Here is a 20,013-nt window from a genome sequence, read left to right as displayed (position 1 = left end):
TGGCCTGACCAGTGTCGCATAGAGGGGGAGGATCACCTCCTTGGCTCTACTTGAGATGCACCTGTGGATGCACGACAAGGTCCGGTTAGCCCTGCCAACCGTGACCTCGCGTTGTCGGCCCATGTTCACCTTGGAGTCAGTAATGACTCCCAGATCCCTTTCTGCCTCCGTGCTCTCAAGAAGGGAGTTTCCCATCTTATAAGTGTGCTGCTGGTTTCTACTGCCCAAGTGCAGCACCCTGCACTTGTCAGTATTGAAACACATCCTGTTTTTGTTAGCCCACCCCTGTAACCTATCCAGGTCTTGCTGCAGTCTTTCCCTCCCTACTAGCGTGCTCGCCTTATGGGGGTGAGCACATTGGTAGGGAGGGTCTTCTCTGGGGGTTTCTCCAGGAGCCTTACCACAGGTGTTGGTCTGGTACAAGGTCTCCACTTTCCTGCTATGCATGCAGTCTTGTACTGAAACGGAGGCCGGAAGGACTGATATCCCAGGGGCTTGGCTGAAGGGAAAGGGCCTTCAGAAGTGGCACATCCCTTCTGCCCAAAATGGAGCTCTCTGCTTGTTTCCCAGAGTGTCATTCTCCTCTCACTCTTGCATCTCGCTGCTTGCCTTGTATGTGCAGGAAGAGAACACCGTCTTCATCATGACAAACATGATCATGACACTGAACCAAACGCAAGGTTCCTGTCCCGAGGTAGGTACAATCTCGGTCAGCCTCATCGCTAATGGTTTTGGTGCGGGTGTGTAACTCTTGTCAAAGGGCAGTGGTTGGGGACTACCTGGGAAGAGACATTGAACAAATTTCCCCAAGGCCTGTCCTGGGTCTAGTACAGTTCAGGCTCTTCATTGACTTGAAAGGTGGAATTGAGTCTATGCTAATAAATTCATAGTTTCATAGTTGGTCGGGTCAGAAGGGACCTGAGCAGATCATCAAGTCCGACCCCCTGCCATGGCAGGAAAGAGTACTGGGGTCAAATGACCCCAAGCAAGGTGATTGTCTAGCCTTGTCTTAAAGCCCCCAGGGTAAGAGCCAGCACCACTTCTCTTGGAAGTTGGATCCAGATCCTAGCTGCCCTGACAGTGATGTCAAATTGGCAGATGACATCCGTCTGGGTGGGGTGTGTAGCAGGGCCTGCCATGCCTGGGAAGGGTGTGTCACCTCCTGGCAGTTGTTTTTTTTTACATGTTTGTCCTCCTGACGTCCTGGCTGCTCCCACCTGCCGCATCTTGCTGTTATCAAATACGTGAGAACAGGCCCTCAGTTCAGTCAGGTACCAATCTTGGGTGTCCCATTCATTATTCATACCGCTGGGCCACCCCTGTGGAGTGACAGTGCTGCTGGACCTCTCTCAAGCCATTCTCAGTCTTATCCACCCAATCATACCCTTGGGCTTATCACTTTGTGCCCCCTCCTCCACTCGGCAGGGTTCTCCAGCCCATAAACAGACACTGCGCTCCCCCGGTGCTCTCAGCTGCCTCATGCCTGTGGCAGGACTCCTACACCTGGATGTCACCCTTGTTGGAAGCAGTGCAAACCCAAACATGATCCACTTCAGCCGGGGCCTTTCCCCAGAGCCCCCGTCCCCCACGGGCCTCTATTCAAATCCCAGCAGGCTTTCCCAGCTACAGCCCTGCCTGCCTGCTTGCTGTTTTGTAGCATAGCCTCTGCCGCTCTCCTCTCCTCTGTACTGCCACAGCCTGACGAGCTGCTCTGCCCTGGAGCTGGGCTTATGCGTCCTCAGGTGTTGCTGTACACATCCCAGCCTCCAAGTAAGCCGACTTTAAATGCACGGTACCCACTTTCCAATTTCTTATGTTGCCTCCCCCTCCAAGAATAGGGTTAAGGGTCTCACAGGGTGGCAGTGATTTTGGAGGATAGAATTGAGGATGTAAAATGTATCTTGAGGAACTGAAACAAATGGTCTGAAATAGACTGGATGAAATCCAGTAAGGACATGTGCAAAGCACACGGGACAGAATCAAGGATACGTATGCAAAATGGGGAACAGAGTGCTGTGGTAATGAGGAGGGTGTGTCAGTGGGCACTGGAATAGATTAGCTAAAGAGCTTCTTGAACCGCTCTTATTGTCTGCCCTACATCCAAGCATGTCCAGGCTTTTGTCTGGGATGGTTTAGATGGGGATGATCCTGCTTTGAGCAGGGGCTGAACTAGTTGACCACCTGAGGTTCCTTCCAGCCTGTTTGGCCTGGAAGAGTCTAATAGCTGGGTGGAGTAACTCGTGGCTATGTGCATAGAGAGCACGCAGAATTGCGTGGCGTTATAGTAACAGCTCTTCCTCTCTAGCTTCCAGATAAGACGACTGTGTGCAAGTCTGAAGGGGACTGCCATGCAGGATATGCAGGCACTCATAGCAACGGTAGGAAATGACCTACACTTCCCTTTTCTTCAGTGTGGGTCATGTTTCCAGTAGAATAGGAACATGGTTTCATCAAGTTACTGCCGCTCTTGCTTTGCAAAGTACACCCTTCAAGAAGAAGACCTGTGCTCTTTCAAAGGGAGCTCAAAGGGTTAAACTCTCTGCTGTGGCAAAGTAGATACAGCATAGACAACAAGACATATAGAGCGATGTACCTGCAAAGCTAGTTACCTTGCAGGAAACAGAGTCATTCAAGCAGCCCACAATGTTTGATATGCTTGGCAGCAGCATCTGGCCAGCAGTGATCACTGGAAGCATGCATATGCCTGAGTGTCCTCACACCCTAATGCAAAGAGGAATCAAGCACTAGCTAGAGAGATGCTGCAAGATGTAGAGATGGCTGGCACTGCTGTTGAGTCCTCACACCCCGTGAAGGGTGGAGTGACACTTTGGCTGTGATTTGTGGCCTGAACAAGCACTGCTGACCAAAAGACTCTGCTGTCCAGCACATGGGAGGCCTGCACCCTGCCCAAAGGTGAAACACACCCATCTTGAACTAGATGACACTGGCAGTGCAGACCTGTCCTCTATTCCCGATGGGGCTCCTGCTTGGCCTTCCTCTTCAGAAGGGAATCTGGATGGCGATGAAGCACTGCGTAGATGGAGCGGTCCAGCCTCCCTCCAATCTGTAAGCAGTGTGATGCTGGAAGGTTTCTAATGGACCTCCTGTCCGATGGTTTAAGGGGAGGAAAATGGCACATAAGTGACCAGACCTCTCATACTGGCAGGGGGCTGAGGAATCTTTGGCAGTTACCCCAATGTTGTCTTTATCCCTATGGTTTCCCAGTTAGAAGAACTCCAATCTGTTGCTGGACTTCAGGCACTGCCAGTCTTCCTGCTTGTCTTCCTGTAGATTTTGTAGGGGAGGACTAACACTGGCCCCACTGTGCCACCTTAGCTAACATCAGAGGGGGACTCTTGCTGCCCTCTGCCCTACACCTAGGCTGGGCTGCTTGTCCCTGCAAGAGCCTTGCAGAAGGATGCAAAGCTCTTGCCACTTTGCTTTGGATACACAGCGAGTATCTTCCTTCTCCTGTCCTTCCAGGAGTCCAGACTGGGAACTGTGTTAAGTACAATGGCTCCATCAAAACCTGTGAGATCTATGCGTGGTGTCCCGTGGAGGATGATATGAATGTACCCAGGTGACTGCTGTTTGACTGCCACAGGATTGGTGTCCCTGCCCTGAGGGTAGAGTTGGTGATGTGGACAATCGCAAGGAGGAGGGGAGGTCTCCATGAGATGCTGACTGTTGATGCATGGACTAGCTGGGAGGGCTCAAGAAAGAGGGTCTTGACTGTACTGGTGGTGCTGATTTGTAAACGGGAACCAAAAGGGAGGTGGTGAAGGAGGGGTGGGGGAGGAAACATTTCTTGCCTCCTCTAGAGAGCTCTCAAGTAGGCACCGCTTTCCTTCAGTGCCATGTGCATGGCTGTGGGGATGGTATAATCTACAGGACAGCAACAGGGGCTGCATCCATGTTAGTGGTAATGTGGGAAGCTTACTCCCAGCCCAGTAGGCCACAGCTGCATGCTGACCACTCTCCAGATCTGGGCTGTACATGGTCTATCGCGCACTTCCTAGCAAAGCATGCCCTACCCTGCCACAACAGAGGGCTAGATGCAGCTGTTCTAGCACTTACCAAAGTTAACTGGGAGTGAGTCCAGCTCCTGATACCTGCTTCCTAATGCTGCTGCTTTGGAGCTTTGCTCCATGTAGGCATATATCATTATGCATTGTCATAAGAGCTGTCTGTGTCACTAAGAAGCATGCAACTTCTTTTTCCATATAAGGATTTTGCATGACTGTCTTTGTAAAGCACTTTGAGATGATATCAAGATGCTGTATAGAAGTGGAAGCCACTGTACTCAGCCTCTCCGTTGTTTTGTAGGCCAGCTTTCCTAAAGGATGCTGAGAACTTCACCATTTTAGTGAAGAACAACATCTGGTATCCCAAGTTTGACTTTGCCAAGTAAGTATTGCATGAGGGTATTAAGTAGATGGACTGGGCTAATTCTCTGCTGCCCATAAGCCATGGGGCAGGAAAGATGAGGTGCAGATGCCTCTAACCCAGTGCTGTCGTCTTCTGCTCCTCCAGGCGAAATATTCTCCCTAGTATCAATTCCACGTACCTGAAGCGCTGTATCTATGACCCTCAGACGGATCCCTTCTGCCCAATATTCCGGATCCAAAAAATAATGGAGGCTGCAGGGCAGAACTTCCAGGAGATGGCTGTGGAGGTGGGTGTTGGGCCCCTTGCTTGATGAGACCCTACTCGACGGGGAGGCAGGCACTTGAACTCGCTTGCTGCATGCAGGCAGCCACAGAATACACAATACAGCTGCTGCTACAGGTGTACTGGCTCTGGGGAGGTGTAAACTTGACTTGGCAAATACTTAACCATGCTGCTTCTGTACCCTGCATGCTTCTCATGAGGGAGCTGGTGCAGGAAGGTGCCATGCAGCAGCAGGAGTGAAGCCCAGCCCACAGCACTATGCCTCTTACCACCCAGGGCAAGGGTTTGTGACAGGGCTCCAATGGCTTGTGTAGTCTGGGAAAGAGCAGCAGGGTTTAGGTTGGTTCTCGTAGTGGGTCCTGGGTTGCTGATCATTTGGGACGAGCTGATGCTTTGCCATGCTAGGCAGAGACAGCCAGGTCGGGGGTGAGAAGCTCCTCACTGGCACTGAAGCTGGCGTCTTTGGTGGGGAAGCTACAGCGAGGCAGAGGTGAATGGCGATGTGCTCACACTGAGGGCACGAATCCAGTTTGCAAACCAGTGGCCTGGCCAGCATCAGGGAGGCCCTTTGGCTGCCTGGCCAGAGCTTTAAGCAGTCCTGTCTGATCTCCTCCCTCTGGGCTCTGCAGGGTGGAGTTATGGGGCTGCAGATCAAGTGGAATTGCGACCTTGACAAAGCAGCTTCTCTCTGTGTGCCGAAATACAGCTTCCGTCGCCTTGACAACAAGGATTCCAGATACACCGTCTCCCCAGGCTACAACTTCAGGTAATGGAGGCCAGGACATCATGGTAGCTTGTTCTGGGCTCCCAGTTCTATGATGCTGGCCTGGCTCAGATGGTGCCTGGCCAGTAGGGTCTAGTTCAGCAACTCTCAACTTTAGCCTTAATTCACAGCAGTTCTACAGGGTGCCTCCAGCCATGCTCCATTGCAGCAGCTAATATATTACAGTGCTCACCTGCTTGCAGAGCGGGTAGGAAGGAGGAGCAGATTCTCTCTCCCGCGGTGACACCCTGGCTGAGGCTTGCTGGTCTGGCTACTGGGAATATTCCACTTTCCCCCCAGTGGAACAGTTAGTATAAACAGAGCTGCACCAACCTCCATAGCTGAGCCAGATCAACTGCCCCATGTGATACTGAATCCTGTCTGTAATAGTGCAGCCTACATGTCTGGGGCATCAGCCCAGGCTACTCTGGCAGGAACTGGAGTTCCCAGACCCACACAAACGGAGTGAGAGAATTTGGGAGAAGGGGGAATTCTTCTAGTGTGCACAGGGGTGGAAGGAGAAGTAGTTGACCAGACCGACAGAATCCTTCAGCTGTGCACGGAGTTGTCCATATCCAGCCAGATCTATGGTAGACTGCTGTGCCTGTGCTGGTTGAACTAATTTTGCTTCTGGGGTGTGTTGGTGCTGTAGCAACATTGCCTTTGCATTGCTTGGGGCCTTCTCCATAAGTAAGAGAGCAAAACTGTTATGCTCATGCAGAGGGTGTTTTGGAGAGCTTGAATTCTCAGGCAGTGTCACACTAGTGGCCAAGGACTAGGGCACCATCAGAAGGGAGGAAAATCTTTTGGGTTTGAATGAGATGCCTGCAGAGTGCTTGGCTGTGAGTATATTGGGGGAGGCTGCTCTGCTACGGCAAGCTGGCAGGCGAAATTTCTTCAGCAGGAGCCAAGAAGCAGGTGTAGACAATAATCAGGCCTTGAAAAAAAATGTACTGGACCAGCCTGCTCTGATCAAACAGGCTGGTGCAACCACCTGGTAAACTTAGCAAGTGCTGAGTGATCCATGACGCTTAAATGCACATGCTTGTTACGGAAGAACCATTCAGCCCAACAGCGCTCTCTTCTCTTCCATCCTTTCTGCGGTTTCCTCTTGACCCTGCAGATCGTGGGATACAGTAAGTTTGCTTGCATCGCCTCTGCTTCCCTGTAAAGTACGTGCATGCATGTGCTGAACTGAACAAAGGACTGGGATGCCCTCTGTGTGCCTACCAAATGCTGCTTTTGGAGTGACTACCGCAGCCATGTTCATTGCATCCCTGGCTGCTCCCTCTGGTGGCAAATCTCATGCCTGCAGATTTCTCTCCACTCCCAGCAGACTGCTTAGCCTGGCAGAGCTTTGCTAGAAACCTTGGCTAAAATCCCACTGACTTTATCACTAAATTCCCTTCAGGGGGAGCAAAACCAGGGGTCTGACCTGCTCTGCAGGACAAACAGGTTCAGGACAGTAATAAAGGTCTTTTTGCTGGTGAAGTTAGGCCAAGCAGGAGGGACTAACTGGGACTTCTGGGTTTTCCCCACCTCCCCTTTCATGTGCTTTAGAAACTGGCTCAAACTCTGCTAGTGGCTAGACAACTTCTGTAGGGCCCTTGGTGCAGACTGTGTGTTGTGCATAATCTCTGACCACACTGTCTGTAAGCACATAGCTAAATGAAACTTGTCTGTCTCTTCGTCTTCTCAGTGAGAAACCAATTTTCAACCTGGGTTGGGGTATGCTGGGCTGGCAACAGGCTTGGATATTGTGAGGCTCTAGATGGTAATCTCCACACAGCTTCTGAACCAATTTGCTCTGCAGATTTGCAAAGTACTACAGAGACACAAGCGGCCTCGAGGCACGGACCCTCATCAAGGCATATGGCATCCGCTTTGATGTCATGGTGTTTGGAAAGGTACCTCTCTCCATTTGAAATCCCAGGGCTTTGGTGCGCTGCAACAGGTCCAGCAAAAGCATTCTCACTTGTAACTTTCTCTCTCAGGCAGGAAAATTTGACATCATCCCTACAATGATTAACATTGGCTCTGGTTTGGCACTGCTGGGAGTGGTAAGTTCTAGCGTCTACCTGAAGACTGGCATCTGTCTTGGTATCTGTTCACTTGGAAGTACAGGGCCTTCAGCTGTCTCTTTTTGATCTTCCGTAGGCAACAGTCCTGTGTGACATCATTGTCCTGTATTTTATGAAGAGAAGACATTTCTACAGAGAGAAGAAGTACAAATATGTGGAGGACTATGAACTGGTAAGCAGCCTGGCTCCCTCAGCACATGGTAGAAGGTGCACTTTTTTTTTGTGCGTGTGGCCAAACTTGCCTTCCTCCAAGACTGTGGAGGTGACTTTAGCTGAAGCTCAAGGCCTCAAGTTAGCACAGTGCAGATTGTACACATGGAGTCTTGCATGGTGGTTTGTGGCAGGTACGTTCTGCAGAGGAAGGAACAGATAGGAACAAAGGTGGCATGTGCCAAGAGGCGTGATCTTGTTCCTGACATGGGGGCAGTGCAAATGTACAAGAAATGACACCCTGCTGCACCTGGCACCCCTGGCACTTCTCTTGTCTCTTGCCTCAGCTCCTTTGCACTGGAGGAGAACAGAGCTTGAATGACTGAAAGCCATCGGCACTTCCTGCTGGGGACAGACAGATCAGAGAGGTCTCAAATTTGGCTGCTGCTATCAGACTACCCTGGGATGTAGACATGGCACTTGACTTTCTAACAAGGTTCCTAGGACTCTGGCCCTTGCCTCGCTGTCTGCCCTATTGTCCCCCTGCAGACATTCTGCCCTGTAATTGTAAGATGTGGTGGGAAAGGCCAAGGATTTGAGTTGAACTCTTGCAACAAAAGCAGTGGGGCAGCTCTCTGGTAAGATGGTATCTCCTGTCTGGCCTGACCAAGTACATGGCATAAGTTTCCAGTACTGGGCTCCAGAGAGGACGTGGGTTTGCTGTAGTTGCTCTGCACTAGCTTCTGGACTTCACTGGGAGTAGCATCTAATGTCTGAACTTCTGTCCTTCAAGGGAGGCAACTCTACCTATGGGACGCAGCCGTGACATCCATGGAGCTGCAGCATCAACCGCTATATGTGAAGCACTGCTGCAAATAGTGCCCCACTTCACATATGGACAATGAAGAGATGCTGCAGATTCTCTCCTTGGAACAAGAGACTTTCTTACTACTCAGATGCAGCACAGCAGAAGCCAAAGGGAAATTTGGAGTTGCTGGTGTTTTGGAGTTGTTCATGGTATCAAAAGCAAAGATCAGGCTGTGGGATTTTGTCTTTTTTGCCCCCCGTAGAAGTCTGGTGCATTTCTAGTATTTAAGTACACTACTAGCTGTATCCATGCCCCAGGTGCCAGTTCATCTCCTCTTCATCTCGACCCAGAGCACGCTGAGGGGCAGGGCACAGCAGCACTGGGGGACCCGGGAGGAGGAAGGCGACTTCAGGTGGCACTCCTCGGCTGTGACCTAGGGGAAATGCTGGTTGCCTTCCTGTGAGGCTACCTGCGAGTGGAAGAAGGGATACAGAAAAATGCCTTGCTCACAGAAAAGACATTCCTTGGATTGAGTGAGCTCCATGCTGTGTTGCTTTTAACTTTGGAAGAGCACTGAGCCACATCTTCCTGTCCCATACTTGTTTTCCTTTTGGGTGAGGGCAAGTCAGTCAGCTAATCCTCCCTGGCCCACTGACACCCTGTCAGACCTCCAGCAGCCCCAGAAGCTGAGGCCCTGCACTGAGTGGCTGATCACTCTTTCTGGTCCATTTATTAAAATTCAGTTGTTGCAATGACAGAAATGCATCTGAAGCTGTGAATTGCTGTGTGAGAACTGCTCTGAGCCATGCTGGAAGGCGGTAATGTGCCTCTCCTTCAAGAGCACACAATGGATATACATTCAGCAAGTGCCTTGGGTTTTGTTTTCTACTGTAAGTTAGTCCTCCAAACAGTGAATAAAACCATTTCAAACTTCCTCCTTCACTCCAGTTTCTCTCAGTGGGATTCCTGTTGTCAGCTGAGGCTTTCTCTACAGTGCTGCTGCTAGCAGGTGGTAACACTGTTGGAGTCACTCTCCTTCTCCTGCTGCTAGGGTAGATGGGGAAAATCGTTCCAGCTGTCCTTGTCAGTGGCTTTACATCCTGCAGCTGGAAACGGGTCCCTGGCTGTTGGGAGAGGTTAGTGCCCAAGACTGAGTCGGTACTGCCCGTCTCAGAGCCTTGTGCTGCACTCAAGCCCTGCGTCTGCCAGAAGCTGCCAACTTCCTTTTTTAAGGGAAACAAAATTTGAGAATCGGGAAGTGAAGCAGCCCAAGCTACAGGCTGTCATGTGCCAAGGCCTCACCCTGTGAGCTGGCCTGAGGGTGACTGCTGGCACTGTGGGTATGTAAAAGGCAATATGTCAGATTTTTTTCTCAAATCCAGTAGTGCCCCTGAGCCTAGAGTTAATGGGTTAGTGCAGGCTTATGGGGAGCTTTCAGGGGCAACAGGCTGGACCTAGTACTTGCAGATGACATCCCTTTGCAGCCCTACTGTGTTCTAGCCACCTGAAATTGGTTCAAAGCCAAACCACTCCAGGCTCTTCCAGCCCCTGCTGTGAACATCTGCTGCATTCCAGGTTCACCTGCAGTCAGGTCAACCAGCCTGTGGTCAAGGGGATTGGAGGGAGGATCCCTGATGCTCGAAGACAGGCTTTGTACCTCCACCAAGCTGTGATAGACAAGCTTTGTCTGTGCCATGAATTACATCCTGCTTCTGTTCTTCACTCCCTTCCTGGCACAGTGCAGGGATAAGTACTGAGTCCAATGTGCCCCAAAACACCTCTGCTAGCGGACACAGGTGCAAGTGCTGATTGGCAGTCTCAAGGGCTGCACTCCGCACTGAACACTGCTCTACAGCCCTCAGGTTTTCACAGTGCCAGGCTATTGCCCACTACCCAGAACCTGTTGGCACCAGAGGCACAAACACCACCTGCCAGAATGGAGAAAGGCCAAACACCATGGCAGCAGAAAGAGCTTCCTGAAAGATCCTCCTGGTACTGCAGTCTTGAAACAAGTGCCATAGAGACCAGTCGTGGCCTGATCTAACACAGCATCTAGCTCAGTTGTACAATAAATTCTGACCTGGTCCATATTCAGGGTCCCCCATCCATACCCATCAGCTCAAATGCCTCAGAAGCCTGGCAGCTGGTCTTCTTTGATGCTTCCTACCACTGCTGGCCCTACAGACAAGAACGTGTTGGTCTCTTCCTGCCACCAGCTCTGATAACTGTACATCTCCTTTAGCAGAATGATAACGATCTGGTCAGCACTGCTGCACAGTTCCTGTAGTCCCTTCCTCTCTTGCTCCTGGCAGGGTAAAAGCTTGTGATAAACCAGCTACCCCTGGGTTTACTTTTGCAAGCCATTTATTTCCACTTGTACAGAGAAGCTTAAACAGCTGTGGAATACCACCTAGAGTTTTTTTTTTCTTTTTTAGTTAGTTAATATAATTTAAAGTGATAAATACACAGTATTTAAACTTGATACACCTGATAAAGTAAAATGCATAGTAAAAAGGGGGTGGGAATAAAACACAAGTCTTGGGCATTAAACAAAACAGTATAAAAGTCAGTGACAATGCAGGGAACTTTGAAAACCCACAAGACTGATTATCTAGTAGATAACAGGGCACCAGCGGGGAATAAACTAGCAAAGCCAAGGGGCCAAGTTGTCCCTTTGCAATTTCAGAGCCATTTGGCCTTGCACTCAGGGACAACTTATGTCAGTGGGAAGCTTATTTGAAGGGAGTGTGGGAAACTAGCTATGTCAAAAGGCACAGGAGAAAGGCTTACTGCACTACAGGAAAAAAGAGAGACAGCGAGAGATTGCTTCACTGGCAAGCACAGAGCTGAACAGGTTTGTACATAGTCACTCTAATGGGCCATGCATTTAGCGAACACATCTTCCTCACTCTTCAGTCTTGTATTGTCAATACACCTGACCAAAAAGGAAAGCCAAGGTTAAAACAGGAGAGCGTGTTCAGCAGAGGTTCATGCATGGAATTGGTTTCTGCAGAAAACTCTTTTGGGGGGTTGGTTGAGGAAGCAAAGGGCACCTTGTCCACAAGTTGCTGCACTGCACCGAACCTCAGAAGCCTCAACACTGTCCTTGAGCGCACGTTTACTGCTGCATCACTACCCACACGGCACTCTTATGCCATTGCCCCTGCTTTGTCATTAAGTTTTAACAGCAAGAGGCAAGTGCCCAACAGTTATGCAAGTGCAGAGATTTGGCACTGAATATATTCACTGCTCATGGATCTTTAACAAGAATGTACTTCTGTGCACAATGTCAACAAGAACAGTTAGAGAACTTTAGATAGTAAGACACATTTTTGGAAAACACCCATCTAGGAGCAGCCAGACCTGGTCAGCGGCTCCAGATCTGTGAGTATTCCCATGAAGGAAAAAAAGGCAATTTTGGGGGGAGGAAGAAGGTTTGCAGCCTGCAATTGCCTAATTCTTCTTGATATTAAAAAGCAAAGCAGTGGAGTAATGGCAGGTCATGGCCTCCAGTAAAGTTACAGGATGAGCCCAGTCTCCTTTCCACTGCTCGACTTCCAGTGATTCTGCTCCCAAAACCTGACCGTTCATGGAAGCTGTGGCTCTTCTGTATTTCACATCATCATTGTGAGGATGAGAGTACAGGTGCCTCAGTGAACTGGGACAGGACTGTATCTAACTATATGACTTGGGACCTTTCCTAAAAAAGCACAGCCGTGTCATTCCAGGGCAATGAGATCTGCTCTACCATGGAGAGGGGCCAACCACTCCAGCACTCTGCCTCGTGAAGTATCCAAGAACTGATACTTCAGAGGCGGGCAGGAAAGCAACCATCCATGTCATAATGGCTCTGGCTGACTGTGCCTTGCTGTAGGTTGGGGGGGGGATATTACTAATCAGACACAACCCCTTCCATCAGAGCACAAGGAATTCAGCCTTGCAAGCCCTTTCCAAGGAATCCTCTCTGTTCCACATCTGCCTTGCAACTGAGGCGACTTACACTCAGTCACTCCACAAGCCAGTGGCAGGGCTGAGAAGACACAGCAGCTCTCGGCACTCCCACTGCTGTCATTTATCCACAAGACCATCCTACCTGCCTTGATCCTTCTTTCAGTCAGATACAGAATCTCAAACCTGCTTCATCTCCACTCCAGTATTACCATAGCTCTCCTGCCTTACTCCATCACAGAGGATTCCCGGCCTGGAAGTCTGCTCTATACCACTGCTTGCTATTTAGATTTTACCAACACCACAAAATAATTGCAAAACAACTGAAGCAAAGATGAAAGTGCTCTTAGCAAGGAGCAATCCTAAACTAGTTATGCACTGAATGTACCAAGGTCAGCTAATGAGCCTTCGCCTTACAGGGCTGTACAAACTATTGGCTATTAGCCAGCAGGAAAATGCAGCACAGCCCTCAGAATAAGGAATCTGGAAGGAAAAAATGCTGCTTTGTAAGATACCCGCTAATCTAAGTACTTCAATAAGAGCTGAAATCCTAAAGGAGCATTACATCTAGTCAGATACTTTAAAAATAGCATAAATTGTATTATAGTTTAACTTGTATTAAACCATGTAATGTACATGGAAGTGAAGGATTTTACCCTGAATTATGTTACACTATATATTCTAGATCAAGTAGAAGATTCAGAAATCTACTTTTATTAGTGCTTCTTTTGCTGTTCAGAGAAGGAGCTCAGCTACTCCAGCAACAACCTTTCACTCAAGTGCCCGCTGCAATTAGAAAGTGCCACCCAGACTGTAAGCCCTTAGATGCATTTACCTTCCGAACACTCTGCCCAACATGCGTTCAGCTAGTCATGCCAACAGCAAGACCTGAAAGAAAAGCAGTGTCTTCAAGTACTGTAATTAGCATTAGTTTACCAACTTCCTGAAGATGCTCTTAGTCAAACTGATAAAACTTTACTCACAGAGGCAGGCTTTGTTAAAGCAGCTGAGGTGGTGGTTTTTTGCTTCATTTCCATGCAGTTAAAAATGTTTCAATTCAGAGGAATCAAGAAATAGATGCAACAACATTTCTGGTACGTCGTGAACAGTCCAAGTGCATAATTCTAAATTCACTGCCGTGTCTGCCACTTTGCAAAAGCTTCACACTTACGCATGCCCACCTTGTATCTAGGGGTGTAACATACCCATGTAACATGGGGATTAGTCACTGAATAGCTGGCATTCACACCACTTAAAAGCTGTTACAACTGCACTGGTTTGTCATTTGTGAACCCTTTCACTGTCCTTCACATCAGCTCACCTTTCTGATGTCAGCCAACACATTTCACACAAGAAATCCACCGCGCTTCAGTGAGGTGACTTTTTTAACACTCAGATGTTCAATGTTTATGACATGTGCTGTAGTCTGATTTCTCACATGCTGCTATGTAAAGTTGACACTCAGCATTATACTGGACCGCTGCTATGTCATGCTTCATTTGGCTTAGGTGTGGTTACGTCTCCCAGTCTCAGGTGCACACTGCGTCAGGTGCCGTGGACAAAGCTGCTCATCGTAACCACGAGGCTGTTTTTCATGAAAGAACTTCTTCCTCTCCCACGTTTGGCAAATCATTGCACTTCAGATGATCTTCACTGCCTTGCTTCCTGCTTTGAATGAACACAAAGCATTTCAGTCTCCCTAAAAATTAAACAGTTTATACAATAAAAATACCCAGTATGTTCTCAGTGCATCAGGAACCATTTCTAAACTAGAACAGGAGTTATACCACACTGCACAACATCACACCACCTTGGTGTGTTCCTTAAGGGCTAAATCCTCCAAATAAGTAAAGACAGTTAGGTAAGATTCTAATTCTTATCCAAACTGCTATAAGAGTAACCCAAGACACCTGCAAGATGCAGAAATTGGGTTAGCTCATATTGCACACAGATGCAGCCTCATGCAAAAGACTGCAGGTTAGCTCAGGGCTGCAGGTAAGCTGGGAAAAAGAGCATGGAAAAGTTTCTGGACCACATAAAACTCAAATTCTATGTCAAATATATGCCAAGACAGAACACAGATTGCCTCTCTACTCGCACAGTTTAGCCAGCTGACACTTCATGTGACTGTTTTAACCAGGGTCTGTGGGGTCTATTTTATCTGCTGCATCTGGCAATTGCTACCAGTCTTATCAGTGATGGATGGGAAGGGAGCTTGCTAACAAAAACACGTGAACAATAAAGAATCTGTTACAGAACGACAAAAAAGGCACCAATAAAAAGACATCATGAACATGAGCAAGTGTTGGGTGTCAGATTGCCAGTTGCAATTCAGGATAGGAGACAAAGGCTGAGAAAATGTGTGTACTCCTATTAATAGTACACAATAGGGGCCTGATCAAGACATTTTCCACACAAAGACTCCAGCTGAAGTCAGCAGGACTCACTCACATGGGGGAAATTTGCCCCTGCGCCAAAGCCCAGCACAAGGCCAACACAACTTAATTGCCACTTCATGTCTCCAAACAGGGCTCTCTGGGACTTCTACAGCTGGGGCACAGGCCACGATCAGTCCCTCTGGGCAGGTGGCCATGGTCCCTGTGGAACAAACCGCAGCAGAGGGGCTGGTGCGAGTCTGCTGTCCTGTGGATCCTCAGAGGTTTGTTTGCTCACATTCCAGATGTGCCCAGGAGAGAAAAGAGCTACAGAAAGTATCTAGCTCAAATGCATCATTCAGCTGAGCTTCCTGTAATCAAACATGTACCAGACTGGGGAGTGGGGGGGAGTCACATCGCACAAACACACCTCTTTCCATACTGACAGAGGGAGAAAAGGGAATGGGGAAAGCCAGTGTCATACTGGTGCCCTACCCAGCAGCAGTATTTTCATCAGGCAACTGCTGGAGACTTTCAAATTGGAGACTGGATCCTGCAAGACTTGGGGCTGAGGTTTATAGAGAAACCAACCCAATACCTAGGCTGCTCTGGGGGACTAAAGCAATGACAATCCTCCCATTGCCAGACAATGGCAACAGAGGATCCAAGGACACGGTCTTTGTATCGCAACTTGGAAGTGACCCACAATGAATCTGCCAGCACGTGAGGTTTGCAGTGACTCAAACATGGCAGTAAATCGTCTCTCTCCATATTGGTGTGTGTTACTATTTTGCTAGCCTGGTTTATCCCAACAGAAAGGTCTCACCTCCACCCCCACCCCAGTTATAAATGCAGCACACTGAAGTCACAAGCATGGCACATGTTTTGACTTCAGTGGGACTGGATTCCACTCCTGGACTATGAAAGAAGCCATTTGGGGTCCTGTTATAAATGGAACAAGTCCAACAGGGAAAAAATCTGCTTCAAACAAGGAAGAGGAGGGAATAGCAGAGGCCAGTGTTAGTTTTCATTTATTAGCATGGGTTTAGCGTGAAGCTGCTCTCACTAGCAGTTCCCTGAAGTAAAACTTTAGTTCTAGAGAGTAAGAGTCTTTTGTAACTGCCATGGATACAGAAAGCTGCACACACCTCCCATCTGCCCATGGAGTTTACTGGCATTATTCAGTGCGTGTCCCCCATTACTGGAGCTGACCGTGCTACATTTTAGCCAGGAGATGCATATAAGGGCATTTCCTCTTACAGAAGAGGACTTCATGCATGGCCATCAGTCAAGGCAGGCAGCCAGAAGAACTTTTGTTATTCACCCTCCCCACTGCTCCAGTTTCTAATAATGCATGATTCACTCCAAGAAAGCTCCATTAGTGCTTGCCAGGACCATCCCATTACAATGCAATTTTCCAGAGCTTCTGGGCTTCACTGGATGGAACAAGTGCAATTGAGGAGCGTGTTCAGGTCTGTGCTGGTGAACAGACCACCCCAGATTCCACATTCTCTTGCAGTGACTACCCTGTTACACCCCAGGAACAAGCTCCCTCAACTCATAACTATAACTCGTTCCACAGGCAGCTTAGGAGGATGAAGGGAAACTGGCCCAGAGACAAGAGCTTCTCTTGCACTGCATCACACATTATCTATGAAGGCCCCCAAGCTCTTGTTGTGCAGATGAAGGCCAGGCAGGCAGTGTTGCTAGGGAACAGGATTTTACCTTTGACTGATGCAATTTTTCAAATTTCTCGATTTGTTTTTTCTAGAATTGAGGGAGGGAAAAGGGGAGGTCAGAATGAGCATGGAGTAGAGGAGATGACAGCAGCATCCAAGGCTGCTTCCCCTCAATGAGAGGAGTGAAAAAAGGACTTGAGTCTGCTCGCGCAGGTCTCAGCTGTGCTGGCTTTCCAGGGGTCCCAGCAGCCGGTAGCAGTATAGACCATGTGTCCACGAAGAAATCAGTCTTGACCCTGTTCATGAGCAAGTTCCAGTTTCCAGGGACATTTTGGTGTGGGCTTCCCTGGGCTACCGTTACGAAGCTCTCTCCCTGTGGGATGCTCAAGTACTGAAGGATACACCAGAGTTAGCAGGCCTGGTGCATGCACCAGTTCAGAGGGGAAATTCTACACACAGGACACAACCTGCAAGGGGCTGGGTGTCACCTGCAGGGCAGGGAGAGTGGAATGGAGGGTGCTCAGCACCATGCAGGATCAGGCCCCGCAGGTTTGGCTGTTAAACCCCAGCTTGGAGAAGGAGGATTAGTGATGCTGACATAGTAAGCCTGGTAACAGCCAGGTCAAATCCTGAGCCTCTGATGCACCTGCAGTTCCCACAGTCTCCTGTGGGAGCTCAGGTGCCTCCGAGAATGTGGCCCCTAATCACCGTGTGCTGCCACTATATACGTCTATAAAGAGCCATTTGGCTTGGGCTCACTCTGGTTCCTGCAGGTTCTTGGGAGGAAAGGACTTAGTTTCTCTCTGACTGAATGCCAGAGCACCATGTTCAGCTGCAGAGTTGAGCAAGTAACTGCAACTTACTGGAATCACTTCCGTTGCTGCTGCTCCTCTGGGAGGAAGAATGAGACAACATGTATATAGGGTACCAGTTCACACCCTGGGGCAGGACATTTTAAAAACAAAACTCACGCACTGTAGCCATCTACCTGGTGCCAACCCTCACAGAGATGAAGACACTTACGTCAGCATGTTCCCAGGGGCAGACAGCGATCGTTCTTCTCTCTTGCTCCCCTCAAATGGGTTCCCAAACGAGCGCTTCCTGATCATCGTTTTAACCAGGATCTGTGGGACCAGATGGGTTTTGGTCACAGCTGTTACAGACTTACAGACAACAGAACATTTCTATTCAAGTCCAACATGACTATTTCAGCTCACACCCAACTAGATACAGTTAAAACGGGGGAAAAATAAGGCTAGAATGACTGTGTTTGCCAAGTTTCCAACTGCTTAGCACAGAAGCTCATTTTATTATCTGGAGTCCTCACAGAAACACACGCACACTTCAGACAATACCCAGAACATCACAAATCTGGAGATCCGATACAAAACCTGAGTGAAGAGGGAAAGCTTCCTTACCAGGAGCACTGCCCATTCAAAAGGGAAACCTGATTTACATGCATCTAGCCACCTATCCGCTATCCATAAACTTTTGCCTGCCTGAGATTTCCTGGCTGGAGGACACAACAAAAGAACACTTTTTCTTTTGGTTTCATATTTGCCAGTTGTACCTGGGAATTGTACAGTTTGCACAGTTTGAAAGGCAAGCGGTCTAGATACAACACAAAATACAATTTGGTATCCATGTTGCTGTTTAGTTCCATAATGTACATGACATTGCTTTTGCTCCTTGACTGGGATTAATCATAGAGCTAACCAACATCATGTAAATGCTGAGTTTTACAATCAAGTAGGTTGTTTGAAACATTCCCTATGTCCGTGGGTTACATAGCCATTCACTGAGGGAACAGAAACTTGGCTTCACTGAGTCCATACTGTGCAAATCTTTAGATGCAAATATTAGGTTTGAGTGTGATGGACTAGAAATTACCAGCTGGAGAACATTGTGAATAATTTTGAACAAAAACCATCTGAAAATCTTGCAACCCATTTGTGGGCAATTGGTACACAGGAAAAAGAGTGGGTGGATTTCTCCATCCATTCTGCACTCAGCTGTGCTAGAAGCAGCTGGGTTTCAAACATGGCTGAGAGAACCTTACCCATTCTGAAAATCAGGTCCTGGGTGTATTTGGGCACTAAGCATAGAAGTGGTTCTTCCCTGGAGCATGACATGCCACACTGTATGCTTGTGATGCATGTATGCACATTTGCTTGCCAGATATGGCTTATTTTCCTCCTGGATTGCCTCAGGCTCTTACTTTCCTGAGAGACCCAAAGCAACAAAAAGGAGAGAACAGCACTGCACCTCCCTAGAGAGTGTCGCAGCAAGCAGTGAAAGCAGCTACAGTACAAGCTAATACTATCACAAGGCCACTGAGCAGTCATGGATCCAGTGGGGACATGGAAGGAGCCTCAGAAGATATAGGGCAGCCTGTGTGAAGGTCAGTCCCTGCTGGCTGCAGCCCTCCTCTCCACAGGTGCTGTGGAGCTAGGTGTTGGCATCACAGCAAAGGGCTTTGAAATCTGCTCAAGCTGGGAATAACCAACTCCTGCTAATACATCCATTTCCCTCCTCCCTCCAACAAGGACATGAAGACCCTGAGGCAAGTAGTCTGCAATATTCAGTGCCCTCCTCCTAACCCCCACAAATAGAGAGTAAGATTTCCCAGATGGGTGCGACCAGCAGCTGGATGACCTCAGGCTGCCTGTGGTGCAGACCTGCTTTATTAATGCAAACTGGAGATCACGGAGAAGCTGCAAACCCGGCCGATCAGCAGCTCCAGGAGGGTGACTACAGAGCTCTGGCCAGGTGGGATTTAGAGCGGAGAGAAGGAAGAAAGAGGAAACAGACTGGGCCCTGAAACTAAGAGATAAGAGCTTCTGGTTTGAGGAACGTAAGCTGCATTTGTGCTGCAAGCAGGGGAGAACCCACTGCATATGTCCAGGCACAGCTGAGCTAGTCTCACTCTAGCTGGCTTGAGTTCCATGAGGCCATGGAGACTAAGGCTCCAGCATGGGCTATCCCCTGAATTACTTGTGTTTCCAGACAGGCTTGTACGCCCCACAAAGCCCTGAACTAACTAGACTATAGGGCTGTGTCCTGCAGTCGTCCCTCTGTCTGCAGCACAGACATTGCCACAGTGAATGCTGGGCAAAGAGTGACCTGGGAGACAGCCTGAAGGGACTGTTCTGACATATCCCTTCGCAAGCCTGGGTTCACTCTGCCTCCAGGGTAAGCCACTGCTCACTGAACCACTGACTGCGTTCTCTTTAGTAGTTGCTTAGAGAGAGAGAACTACCTTAGATCTATTCCAGGAAAAGTGTCTGGTCTTGCAGCAATACCTGCTGCTGCTGCTGCTGCATGATGCCCAGGTGCTACTGGGAAAGGAGGGATTCATCAATAAATGCACTGTAATTCAGCGTGTTGGTGGCAAAGCAGGGGGCAGGAAGCACTTGAAACCAGCAATCAGTGCTGCCAGGTGGGGGTAGCCATCCTGAAGTCCTTCCCAGGCATGTATGGAGCACACTGCTGTCCCCAGAACTCACCACTGTGGCCAGGCTTGGGATGTGTTTGACAG

At 48.9% G+C, this 20,013-nt stretch overlaps 2 protein-coding genes across 6 annotated transcripts in view; one reads left to right on the top strand and one right to left on the bottom strand.

Annotated features, from left to right (window-relative positions):
- P2RX4 (purinergic receptor P2X 4) overlaps nt 1-9,408 on the top strand; it is a 10,781-nt gene extending 1,373 nt beyond the window's left edge. The window contains exons 2-12 of one of the 3 annotated variants that reach the window (XM_019507311.1): nt 623-694; nt 2,306-2,378; nt 3,484-3,580; nt 4,327-4,407; nt 4,534-4,675; nt 5,301-5,437; nt 7,248-7,341; nt 7,429-7,494; nt 7,592-7,687; nt 8,013-8,084; nt 8,459-9,408. In XM_019507311.1, coding sequence (XP_019362856.1) covers nt 623-694; nt 2,306-2,378; nt 3,484-3,580; nt 4,327-4,407; nt 4,534-4,675; nt 5,301-5,437; nt 7,248-7,341; nt 7,429-7,494; nt 7,592-7,687; nt 8,013-8,051 — 897 coding nt within the window. In that variant the 3' untranslated portion in view covers nt 8,052-8,084; nt 8,459-9,408. Of the gene's footprint in view, nt 1-622; nt 695-2,305; nt 2,379-3,483; nt 3,581-4,326; nt 4,408-4,533; nt 4,676-5,300; nt 5,438-6,557; nt 6,571-7,247; nt 7,342-7,428; nt 7,500-7,591; nt 7,688-8,012; nt 8,085-8,458 lie in introns of those variants that run through there. The other 2 variants (XM_019507312.1, XM_019507313.1) reach the window with 2 other exon arrangements.
- Nucleotides 9,409-13,032: 3,624 nt separating this feature from the next.
- CAMKK2 (calcium/calmodulin dependent protein kinase kinase 2) overlaps nt 13,033-20,013 on the bottom strand; it is a 46,466-nt gene continuing 39,485 nt past the window's right edge. For 2 of the 3 annotated variants that reach the window (XM_019507309.1, XM_019507308.1), the window contains exons 15-16: nt 17,499-17,599; nt 13,033-14,089 (exon numbers count right to left, since the gene is read on the bottom strand). In XM_019507309.1, coding sequence (XP_019362854.1) covers nt 14,014-14,089; nt 17,499-17,599 — 177 coding nt within the window. In that variant the 3' untranslated portion in view covers nt 13,033-14,013. The remainder of the gene's footprint in view (nt 14,090-17,498; nt 17,600-20,013) is intronic. The other variant, XM_019507310.1, reaches the window with a different exon arrangement.

Source organism: Gavialis gangeticus, unplaced genomic scaffold (genome assembly GCF_001723915.1).
Source record: "Gavialis gangeticus isolate Ggan-Ray unplaced genomic scaffold, GavGan_comp1, whole genome shotgun sequence".
NCBI classification, from domain to species: Eukaryota; Metazoa; Chordata; order Crocodylia; family Gavialidae; genus Gavialis; species Gavialis gangeticus.
The sequence above is the reverse complement of the archived record's forward strand: the minus strand, read 5'-3'. Positions and strand labels throughout refer to the sequence as shown.